The sequence below is a fragment of the Aricia agestis genome, chromosome 20 (genome assembly GCF_905147365.1).
Source record: "Aricia agestis chromosome 20, ilAriAges1.1, whole genome shotgun sequence".
Lineage (NCBI taxonomy): Eukaryota > Metazoa > Arthropoda > Insecta > Lepidoptera > Lycaenidae > Aricia > Aricia agestis.
The window spans coordinates 10,550,304-10,562,885 of NC_056425.1; the positions used below are offsets into that span (position 1 = coordinate 10,550,304).

The window sequence follows — 12,582 nt, forward strand, 5'->3', positions numbered from 1 at the left end:
GTCTGTATGTCCGTCTGTCTGTCTGCTACCTCTTCAAGCTCAAACCGCTGAACCGATTTTGCTGTTTGGTAATGATACTTTGAGTCCCGAGAAAGGACATAGCATACTTTTTATCCTGGAAAAATGTATGGTTCTCACGCGATAAACGGATTTTGGCGCAACGTAGATGTACGTAACGTAGCGGGCGTCAACTATTTAAAAAAAATCTACTTTGTAAGAGGGTAGGTGACATGACCATGACCAAAAAAAAATTGTTTCCTATTTACGCTTCAAATCTATGAAATGATTTTGATAAAATTTGCTATCAAGATACCTTTAGTCTTACTATTTACCGATTTAAAAACCCGTTGAACAGTTGATTAGAGAAAAATTCAGTACAAAATGGTCTCAAAACAACTGTTCAACAGATGTTTAATCTTTTGTGGTAAGACCGTTTGAGTCGCAAGGTAAAGAGTCAAAGGAATATCGACGGGTGAAAGCAGAAGTGGCGTATCTCGAAAAACCCAATTTTACACTAGAGCCAAAATCTGTTTTTAAAAATTCATAACTTCTATATTTATCAACATAGAACGTTAAAAATTGGAACGTATTTATATTATTTTGAGGCCTATACAATGAGTTTCTTCAAATTGTTCGAAAGTTGATATTTCATTGATTTTTAACAAGTTACGACAAAATATTGTTCTATTTTATGCAGCAGAAATGTTGTATCTTTGAGAGGAAATGTATAGACAACTTAAAAAAGCAATTTTTTTTGAGCGACGGATCTGTCGTATCTTAAATATGACATGCCGCTACAAATTTCATTTCGCCGTATCTGGGGGCACAGCAGTGCCCCCTCCAAGTCGAGAAATCTTGTTTACTTAATTAAATTGCATTACAACTTTTGGTTTAAGTGCAAAATCGGCGACAGACGTTGTTATAATGGAATGTTGTATCTTAAAGTGAATGAATTGTTTGTTTTAAAAGAAAGTCATTATAACATATTATAAGAAATAATACGATTATTTACTGTTATTTGTTTATAATATAAGAAAATTAACAGTGAATTTTACATGTGTGCAGCAGAAAATTACGTGAAAAACGCACGATGGAAGACTGCCACTCATTAAGGTGATGAGTGGCAGTCTTACACCGTGAAGAATGATGGCGAAAAGCTGCAGGAGCACTCCCTGTGATACAGCTGATAGAGAAATCTGAGTGCAGCTACATCTCGGTGTAATTCCAAGGGGTCAAGCCTGTTTGAAATACTATGGCAGTCAACAATTCAAGCGGCTCTTCGTTGGATACGATCCAAAGGGAGTAGTTGGTATTTGGCGCTCCTGTCCAGGTGTAGAGTTGTAGACGTTAGCCCGGACTGGAATACTGTCTCGCTCTGTTAAAAACACCAAGCTTTTTCGAGGCTAGCTTGGCTTCACCCTCTAGATGACACCGGAACTGGACTTCGCTCGATATGTTTACACCGAGTATTTCAATGCTGGGGGAGATTGTTAAAGAGGTACCTTGAAAACAAGGAGATATATGACTTTTTGTGACCGTGCAGCACCATGATTTTTGGCGGTGCTTGGGCGGGACCTGTCGCTCTCGAGCATGGTTCGCTGCATGCTCGAGAGCGATGAGGCCTGGCAGGCAGTGGTCCCTTTCTGCGAAACCGTCCTTGCGTGCGAGAGGATGATCCATCCTCCGTTCCGCTCCGCTGGCGTAGGATGGGAGAACGGAGGCGTCGTTACGCGAACCTCCAAACTGGTCTAATCCGGGGCTCAGGTTTAGGATAGGAACCTGACCGGCTTAGCTAGTCCCAGCGCCGAGGGGAATGCTTCAGTTTGCCAAAGCGTTCCCTTATTTTGGAGAAAGTCCGGTGGTGGAGGGAGTCCTGTGTTAGACATATCCAGGACATCCCTCCGTATACGGCTGAAGACAAACCGCAGGTGGTTTTAGTGGGTAATAGTCCCACATACCTCCGGGGCGATTCAGCTTAACTGAGGCACACCCTCAACCCGGGGCGCCCATGATGGCTTGCCCTGCCCATAAGAAAAAGGCCCACTCTGCTTTCACTACACTTGAATAAGCTTCATTTATGACACGAATAAACGTGCATTGATATAATAGTGTTAAGAATACAGCAACAAAATCGTTTTCTTAAATCGACGCTCACGCATCAACTAAAACGCGTTAAGAACGGCGTATAATGAGCGCCGGCGAATGTATCATAGAGGGGCGGAAGGGAAATGAAATGTCGTTACTTATCTCTGTACACATAACTCAACTATATTCGTTGGTTGTAAGTATAGGTTTAAGATTAAAATTATGTGTTTAAAATGTAATAACTTTTTTATACCTATGAAATAAGTATGAAATAAATTATCGTATCTATAAAAGTACACAATATTTCCCGCAGCGAAATTGTCGTATCCTTGGGAATGTTGTATTTTCGGCGAGAGAAATGTCGTAACTCATTTAAATCAAATTCGATCGTTAAAAAACCTGTGTCGTATCTTTTTCTAATTTCTCACGCATTGTCGTATCTATCTTTTATCCAAAAATTACAGTTTTTCGTCTATTTACGACAATTTTTTTTAAGGTCTGTGTAAATGGTGGTAAAAATCCATGGTCGTATCTTTACTAGAATTTATCGTAGAAAGACGAGATGTAGACCATTCGACGCGGAATTTTTTTTTATACAACAATCAATTAAAAAGTGATTTTGGCCAAAATTCAAGTTACGCCACTTCCGCTTTCACCCGTCGATATGTTAGTTTTTGTACCGGCCAAGTACCAGCAAAACGTACCGTACGGTTTCATTGATTTAACGATATAATCGACGCAATCAAGTTTCAAACAACATCAATAGTATCACTTAATAATTTGCTTCACAATTCCTTTCAATTTGCGAGGTCGTCCCAATTTTCGGCTCAAACGCCCAAAAACCCCGACATTGCAACAAAAAGTCACACATTTTTCGTCCCGGGCCTCCGGGGCCTATTATTATTTTTCAGACCCTTTCATCACGTTTCCAGCGGCTATTGACTGGCTTACACAACTTTTAATGGACGGATAAACCCTTTTGTGCCAACAATGAAATCACTTTTGTAACTCTATCGTCTCGTCGCTTATACTTTGTCGTGCTCGTTACTCGATATAAAAAAGTCTTCTCCGCGGTTAAATGAATTAAACTGGTTTAACCCAATTTTTGGGTGAGCTAATTGAGTTTTAACGAAACAAAAAGGAAATTATAATAATTAGCTACTTAGTACGTATTAGTAGTACTTAGTACTTATTACGAATATTTAAAAAAAATTTAAGTATTTTTACTATTTAGGCATAATGCATCTTATATCTTTAAACGAGCAATTTTCATGAAATTTAGTAAGTATATAGGGGGGTTCGGGGGTGATAAATCGATCTAGCTAGGAATCATTTTTAGAAAATGTCATTTTATTCGTGTTTTATCGAATACCGAGCAAAGCTCGGTCAAATAGCTAGTTAATATTATAAATGCGAAGGTGTGTCTGTCTGACGTCTGTAGCTCTACCATGAGTTTAAAGCTATAGTATTTATCGATACTCGATACCGACTACTATAGCTTTAAACTCATGGTAGAGCTACCTCTTCAGTCTTCACGCTCAAACCGCTGAACCGATTTTGGTTGAAATTTGGTATGAAGATACTTTGAGCCCCGGGAAAGGACATAGGATACTTTTTATCCCGGAAAAATGTACGGCTTCTGCGCGATATTTGATGAATTTTGGCGCAACGGAATTGCGGGCGTCATCTAGCATTGCAATATTTTTGGAGTAAACAAATTATTTTTGTGCCTCCATCTTCACACAAAAATGTGCTCAAAGTTCCTATCAAAGCGTGACGACAGTGCGCACTGCGCAGGCCGAGTTCCAGCAAATGACCGCGCAAGATTTTACTGAATAGTAAATTCTAAGTCGGTTAAAGAACACACCAACCTCGGCACGCGCCAGTTTCTGCCGTAGTAGAATATCGCCTTCTTGGTGAGGTAGCGGTTTGTGGCCCTCATCTCACCCAGCACCAAAGTCATCCACTCCTCCACGCGACCCTCCGTGTACACCACAGACCGAAACTCCATTATCTGTCAAATCAAGCAGATCTAGTTAATTTTTTCATCATAATATTATGACAGAGGCCACGGCACAAAAGTTGGAACACAAAGTGGAATTTATATAGCACGAGCTTTTGCCCGCGGCTTCGTTTCACTCCAGTTTTCTGTGAGAACGTGGTATTTCTCCGGTCGAGCCGGCCCATTCGTGCCGAAGCATGGCTCTCGCACGTATAAATGTATGGGGCTTATGTCAACATTTAAGTAATTACGAGGGCTGCTATTTATGTATCCGGAATAAAAAAAAGAAACAAACATATATCATTTAATATGGTTTTATTGCTTTTCAAAATATTCGCCGCGATGATCGACACACTTTTGCATACGCTGGAACCAATTTTCATAGCACTTTTTCCATTTTGATTGAGGTATCTCCAAAACGTGCATTTTGAACGCATCAACAGCCTCTTCGCGGCTCGAAAAACGTTGACCACGTTATTTGTTCTTCGCGTATGGAAATAAAAAGAAATCGTTAGGTGCCAAATCAGGGCTGTACGGCGGATGACCAGTCAATTCGATCTTTTGACCCTCCAAAAACTGAGTTGTTTCAGCTGAGGTGTGACAGCTAGCATTGTCGTGATGTAATATGATTCTGCGTTGTCGGTTATCCTTTCTTATTTCTTCAAAGACTTCTGGTAAACAAATGGTCGTATACCATTCAGAATTAACCGTTTTACGATTCTCTAATGGCACTGTAGCCACATGTCCATTAATTCCAAAAAAACAGGCGACCATTTGCTTCAAAGTACTTTTTGCACGAGTAACTTTTGTTGGTTTCGGCTCATCTTGGAACACCCACACCGTTGACTGTTGTTTAGTTTCGGGGTCATATGCATAGATCCAAGATTCATCACCTGTGTAGATATTATAAACGGCTTTTGACGTACCACGGTTGTATTTTTTTATCATTTTTTTGCACCAATCGACACGAGCCCGTTTTTGATCGATTGTCAAGTTGTGCGGAATCCAACGCGAACATATTTTTTTACAGCCAAATGTTCGTGTAATATCTTATGTATGCTCGTCATACTTATGCCTAAGGACGCCTCTATCTCGCGATATGTAACATGACGATCACGCATTATTAGTTCCCGCACAGCATCTATATTTTGTGGGACAACAGCTGTTTTTGGGCGACCTTCTTTATTTTCATCCGTGAGCATAGACCGCCCACGATTAAACTCACTGTACCAGTGATAAACAGTGGTTTTTGATGGTGCTTCATCTCCAAAAGTTGCGGTGAGTTGAATAAAGCACTGTTGTTGATTTAGCCCACGCCGAAAATCGAAGTAAATCATTGCACGAAAATGTTCACGCGTTAAATCCATGGCAAATGAAGACACGCAATTTTCAAAATGACGCCACAATGGAAAAATAATTGACAGTCACATGAAACAAAATGTATTCTTCAACCAAAGAGTTCTATTTTCAAATGTTGTAATTACTTTTTAAATATTGTTCTTGTAAGTGGCCAGTTCCGGATACATAAATAGCAGCCCTCGTAATGTTCCACCCTGAGTGCGGCAGCAAGTCACATAAAGTAAGATCTCCCAAAACTGATATCGATTTCGATTTTCGATTTCAACGGTTTTTGACATTTTTTAGACATATTTTAGATATCTAATGTGTCAAAAAACCGTTAAAATCGAAAATCGAAATCGATATCAGTTTCGGGAGTAATGCCCCAGTACATTTTTAACTTACAAATTACTAACACACTCTCGGTTCCAGCGCAATAAACTAATTTTGGCGCATCGGAGTTGCGAGAGTCATCTAGTCTTCAAATAAATGGACAACATAGCTTCATTCTTATCATTTAGACCTTAGGATCCCTTAGCAATGTACCATCGAGGAAGTTGATTCCTATGCAATTGACAGACCAACGTTATTTGGTCGAATATGTCAATTCAATGTTAATTATTGTGATCTGTCAGCTGGGTTTGACGTAACGCAACCAAACTACTTAGGTCCCCGATTTGCATAGGAATCAACTTCTCTGATAGTACATGATAAAAATATAACTGCTTCAGTGCAGATTTGTTACGTATTTTTGAAATCTCACCTCTCCTTCGGCAGAAATCATCTTAGCAGCGACTGGTCGGTTAGTGTGATCGACGTACAAATCCAGCGCTTTAATATTATCGAACATCTGAAATTTAAATATTTTCTCTATGATTAGATATACCACTCACCACCTATCACAATTCTCGTTTGATGACTAAAGGTGGCCATAAACGGGAAAATTTTTGACACTCACTTCAATTTCTGCTTAGTATTATCCATAAAGTTAATATACCTAGCGGAATAGAGCAACAATCTCGAGCTGTCAAACGTAACCAAAATTGGTTTTCATCTGTGTGAAAAATATTATGTATACGTATACACTTACACAAGCATGATTGAACATGAATTCTATGAGATTAAATTGTCAACGTGCGGCACGTGCCGACTGGACGTCAAACAAAAGTGGCAGCACTCTTTTTTTTTCACTGCGTGGTAAAAAGAGACGTGTGATACATGACAGCAGTGTCATGTATCACACGTCTCTTTTTACCACGCATGACGCAGTGTTACTGATAGTGATATCTCTCTTGCTACGCCTTTGTTTCTCTATTCCGCTAGGTATATTTACTTTATGGTATTATCACAACTGAGAATAAAACAACCATAGTGGCCCATACTTTAAACGGGAAAGGGAACATCTTGCAAAAAATTATAACTAGCGGGGCAAGAAATTAATAATACCTTAATCATATGCTCCTGGACACACGAAGGTTCCCCACTGCCGAGTATAGACAGCAACTCATCCGTGGATATGAAGAAGAATCGGGGAAAGATGCGACGCTTTGTGTCCAGGTAATCATACAGACCCTTCTGACATCTGTTTGAGAAGGACATATAATGAAAATGTTCTGATACCTAACAATAACATTGGGTAAATATCAAGGTATACTAAAATATAAATATTGAATATTTAAAATATTCAGTATTTATATTTTATTTAATAAGTTGAATAAGAGGCTAAGTAATAGAAAAATCTGCTGATGCTAACATTTTGCCTACGTCCAACAGTTGGCACTTGGCTAATCTTTTTAACTATCTTCATTTTTACAAATTGAAACAATATTACTATGCAGATTAGCCGATGCATTTTAACTAAAAAGATCTAAAGTAACTTATGAATATCATTAGTTAAATCTGATTTCACCAACTCACTTCTGAAGTCCATTTCCCAAATGTATGAACTCATCAAGCCTGCCGCTGATGGAGCAGCAGTCGACGACGTTCAATCTCTTCGCCGTATCTACCATTATCTGAAACAATCTCGCCGGCTTTAGTTTTGATTACTGCAACTAGGCATAAACTTTAGAATTTTGATTTTGATGCTACAGTGCTAAGACTAGTTTAATAAGGCTGGCCGCACACAGGTTTGTCCGTATTCGATTTCCGAATTCGCTTTAAGATGTCGGAAATTCGAATGCATGGAATCAGTAGAAAATACATTTACTGGTGCACACGTTTGCTTTTTCCGAACGAAACGAATTCCGCGCGTACGTTTCGTGCAAGCCTGCGCGTTTGCGCTCGAAAAAAACGAACGTTTGCACTAGTCTCACGGAATTCCAATTCGTAATTTTCTTCATTAGGAAACCGAATACGGAAAACTTGTGTGCCACTAGCCTGAAACCACAAAATTGTATTTTCATAAACTGTCAAATGCATTCTGGTTGAGCGTGGTGGAGCAAACTACTAACTTAGTTTGAGGTTAGTAATAATATTTTTGGAGCGGTTTCTATTTCGAATTAAAATAGCTAAAATCCAGCCCTACTCCAGTCAGAACCTCCAGTTTAAGGTGACGCCTTATTAATTTAGCTGCATCGATATCGATTTTTCTCAACAATGACTAAAGCTAAGAAATTAAAGTTCATTGTCAGTATTCATAATTTTAAGCTTCCAAAATTTGTACATAGATTAGTTCAAGCATACACTATAATTTGCCCATAGCTTATATGAAATATATTTATGGTTTTTATATTACGCGACAAAAACCATTTCCGCTTACGCCATTACCATTTCTTGCTGTTCCATTTCTTGTATTCTATGAGAGGCCGGCCCAGCCTCTCATAGATCTAAAATCTAGATCTCAATGAATCTAAAATCTAGATCTAAAACATATCCAAAACAATTTTTTACTTTAACGCGGCGTCACCTTAATTAAACTTTGCTGAACTACATAACAAACGCAGTATAAATATCTCTTTTGCATTTCTTGTGTCCAAATCTTTTCGACATTTTTAAGATCTTCTGCGCTACTGACCTTTCTATACGACCTGTCGATATCATCAAACTTCTTCGCTTCCTCCGGGAGCTGTGTCCGGATGTCTCCACCAACGAATATTCCCTCCAGGTACAGCCACTTGCGCTGCGTCATCAGCCACTCCTCTATCACCTCTGAGATGAGGGACAGCTTCCGTTCCCAGGTCTGCACCACGGAGAGGAATGGGCCAATGAACCTGGCGAAGAAGAGCTGAATCTTCATCATTTCGTAAAAGTTTGGGACACAAAATAATCACAAATTTTAAGATCAAAATAATAAGTAGGTATAATAGTATTGAAAAATTTAGGGTTATGGACTTATGGTATATCTAAAATCTTTAAGAACTTATCATTATCGTCAGATTTTAACGTTATGTCTAAAGAAGGCTTAAGAACTAAATAGGCTAAGTAGGCCTAAGCTACGTCTATCTAAGGTCCACTCGGCGCGGCGTAACTGGGCGGTAGCGGTCATTGACTACTTGTCAAAAGTAAAAAACTTGTCATTTTCTATATAAACCGCGATTGACAATAAGGTGTCAGATGTTGTCAATTGCGGCTTTGTATGGAAAATGACAAGTTTTTGACTGGGAGTCAATGACCGCTACCGCCAAGTTACGCCGAGTGAACGTTAGACATTATGAGAAGTAGATAATTCTTATTATTCTTAGGGCGGATTCGACCAAACTGGAGTAAAATTTTACTCGAGTATAACTGTCTCCTAATCTAAGAGTAAGCTGGTTTTGCGTTTTTCCAACTTCTAATCCAAGAATGAGGTAATTACACGGGAGTAAATATTTACACGGGCTATTTTGGTGGAGTAAATATTAAACTGAGAATAGTTGCACAACAGGGTTCAACTGTCACGGTCGGTGTCATTGTGAACTATAATTGACATTATATCATACTCTTTGAGTAACTTGGTAAAATGCAAACGATAATACCCTAGAGTAAATTAAAAAAGTAAAATTATTCTCATGATAGTTATACTCCTGTAACTTCAAGTTTGGTCGAATCGGGCCTTATAAAGGTAAAATAATAATACCTCCACAGCAGTAGCGAGTTCTAGCTTCAGGCTATCGTAAGGCCTATTTTTACAGCATATTGTTATTCTAGTTACTACTAAAATGTAAAACATACTGTGAAGCGGCCATGCTCTGCAGCGTCATGGCATCATCATCCAACTTCATGACGATATCGTCGCACTGGTTGAGCGTGTACCCTCGGTCTTCCCCGCGCGGTCGGTGTCGTGTCACACTGAATGTGACCGACGACCACGCCTCCTGGATTCCCTTGACGGACCGCTCGATGGACAACTCCTGTGTGGAAGAATACGAGTGTTAAGTAAAGTGGTGGTATTAAGAAAGCTAGAGTTGCTAAGCTAGAGCTTGAGTAAGGAATAAAAATGATCAAGGACAATCAAAACACAAGAAATTCGCGCAGTTTGGGTTCAAGTAAATTGTTGGTCGTTTCTCAAATATACGAAAGAAAAGTCAAGCTAATATTAATTATTGACAAATGATTGACATAGCCCAGATTAGCGCAAGTGAACATTTATTTTATTGTAAAGACTTTAATCTCCACGTTAGACGACGAAGGAGCAATAGGAGCTATAAGTACTAATGATTAAAAACATGAAGAGCTGTTATTCAATACAAGAGATGACTTGACTCATGATCAATGCTGATTGCGCTTACTTTATGCTAAGTACTCACATACGGTTTTGCTCGATAGTTTTACTCCGATGCGAAGGAAATGACATATTTGACGTATTTAATTCCATCGAGCCGGCTCGTAGCAACCCTTCGAGCTGTCAGTTTTACGGTCCACACGGTGGTTAATTGCTCGATTTGGAGTAAAACTATCGAGCAAAACCGTATGTGAGTTATACTTAGCATAAAACAGCTTTGTCAATCATCTATCACCCAACGTGTAGAGCCGCCTATAAAGGCTCCGGCAATCATGTCAATATCTAGCTCACCTTTATGGCGTGATTGACAATCTCCAAGGCGACGTCCTGGTGTTTGTGCAGCTCCATCGCGAACATGTTCTCCAGCGTGAACCGGTCAGGAGACATGTCGAACTCGATACCTGATCGTAACAATATAGGTAGAAACATCACTTTAAGGATTTTAAGGTGTCTTTGGTGTTGACGAGTGGAAGGGAAATATACGCATTTTATGGTTTCTTGCGCGCGATGCGCATCACAGAAACATAGGTAGATAAGAGAACAACGGCGACGGGGCGAAGACGGAGACCATTGCGTTGATTCTCAAACTATGCACGACAAATAGCAGCATTTACGTAGCATATACGTGGGAGAGCCATGCTTCGGCACGGATGGGCCGGCTCGACCGGAGAAATACCACGTTCTCACAGAAAACCGGCGTGAAACAGCGCTTGCGCTGTGTTTCGCCGAGTGAGTGAGTTTACCGGAGGCCCAATCTCCTACCCTATTCCCTTCCCTACCCTCCCCTATTCCCTTCCCTTCCCATCCCTACCCTCCCCTATTACCCTATTCCCTCTTAAAAGGCCGGCAACGCACCTGCAGCTCTTCTGATGCTGCGAATGTCCATGGGCGACGGAAGTTGCTTTCCATCAGGTGACCCGTTTGCTCGTTTGCCCCCTTATTTCATAAAAAAACGACACCACGTCACTTTTATCACTATCTCTTACCAGTTTTAGCCTGCAGCTTCTGCCAGTGTCTCTCGCGCATGGCCTCATTCTTCAGCATCACCATCAGCGGCACCACGCTCTTGAACTGCTTCATCTTCGTCTCCAAGGTCACACCCGTCGGTATCAGGCGGATGGCTTTTGGGAGTTTTCTTGAAATAAAGGTTCATAGCTTTTCATTCTTTTTACAAGTTTTTTATGCTTAAAATTAAATGAAATATGACATTTTAAATTTTTTAATACGATATCCTAGCCCCGTCATTTTTTTTATCTGTGCATGTATAATGTATTTAAAATGGATGACTCCTTTAATTGTTTAAATCCGTGCTTTATTCAAATTTACGTTATAATAATTATTATAATGATTTTGTTTTACAACAAAATAAAGTATTTTATAAAATTAAAATTTAAAAGAGCCTCTACACTGCCAAACACAGAAAACCACTTATTTGAGCTCAATTGTACGAAAACATCAGAACAAGTTGAAGTTGGAATAATCTTATCTTTTAATACTTTTGCGCCATCTCAAAAGTCCGTTTTGTGTAGGATTACAAACGAACACAACCAGTTCAGATTTGTCGACGATACAAGATGGAATAAAAAGGCAATTGTACAGAGGAAAATTTAAAAACATCCCTTACATTTCTGTTTCTCGTATTCATAAAAAAAACTTGATTAAAATTTATCCATACGTACTTTAAAAAGTGAAAATGTGTACGCCTTTCTGTAAGTTTGTCTGTTACATCTTTACGCGAAAATTGCTGAACCGATTTGGATAAAACTTGCTATGTAGACACTATAAACCCTGACATGGAACATTTTTTTCATTTCGTGATTTAATCCTTTGATCATGGAAATCTATTGTTATGCTATTGTGTCTCGCTCACCGGTGAACTTGTGGGGCTTGATGAGCTAAGTTATTTTGAATACTTATCTTATCTTACATCTTTAAACGAGCAATTCTTGTATATATATATATATATATATATATATATATATATATATATATATATATATATATATATATATATATATATATATACGGCTCCAACGATTTTCATGAAATTTAGTATATAGGGGGTTTCGGGGGCGATAAATCGATTTAGCTAGGAATCATTTTTAGAAAATGTCATTTTATTCGTGTTTTATCGAATACCGAGCAAAGCTCGGTCAAACAGCTAGTATTATATTACGCAGTGCTACAATAGTTTTTGTCTCCAAAAAAATCATTTAACGTTTTCTACACGATAAACGAATTTCGGGGCAATGAATTTGCAGCTACTTTTACTTTGTATAGGCGCATAATTAGGCGCCCGACCACAACCGCAATTGGAGTCCATTTCGCCAGTCGGAAAGTCATTTGCAATCCGCATGTTGCGATAAACATCCCTATTCCCTGCTAATTTATACTTTACAAAGCTTTATTACAAGCGATCAACCTGTCAGACCAGTACCTACCTCAGGTAATTGTT

General features: G+C 39.1%; 1 protein-coding gene across 1 annotated transcript in view; it reads right to left on the minus strand.

Annotated features, from left to right (window-relative positions):
- LOC121737428 (dynein axonemal heavy chain 10) overlaps positions 1-12,582 on the minus strand; it is a 125,132-nt gene that overhangs the window by 72,458 nt on the left and 40,092 nt on the right. The window contains exons 32-39 of the mRNA XM_042129106.1: positions 11,114-11,262; positions 10,419-10,528; positions 9,578-9,756; positions 8,442-8,637; positions 7,343-7,440; positions 6,872-7,007; positions 6,189-6,275; positions 3,957-4,099 (exon numbers count right to left, since the gene is read on the minus strand). Of these exons, the coding sequence (XP_041985040.1) occupies positions 3,957-4,099; positions 6,189-6,275; positions 6,872-7,007; positions 7,343-7,440; positions 8,442-8,637; positions 9,578-9,756; positions 10,419-10,528; positions 11,114-11,262 (1,098 nt within the window). The remainder of the gene's footprint in view (positions 1-3,956; positions 4,100-6,188; positions 6,276-6,871; positions 7,008-7,342; positions 7,441-8,441; positions 8,638-9,577; positions 9,757-10,418; positions 10,529-11,113; positions 11,263-12,582) is intronic.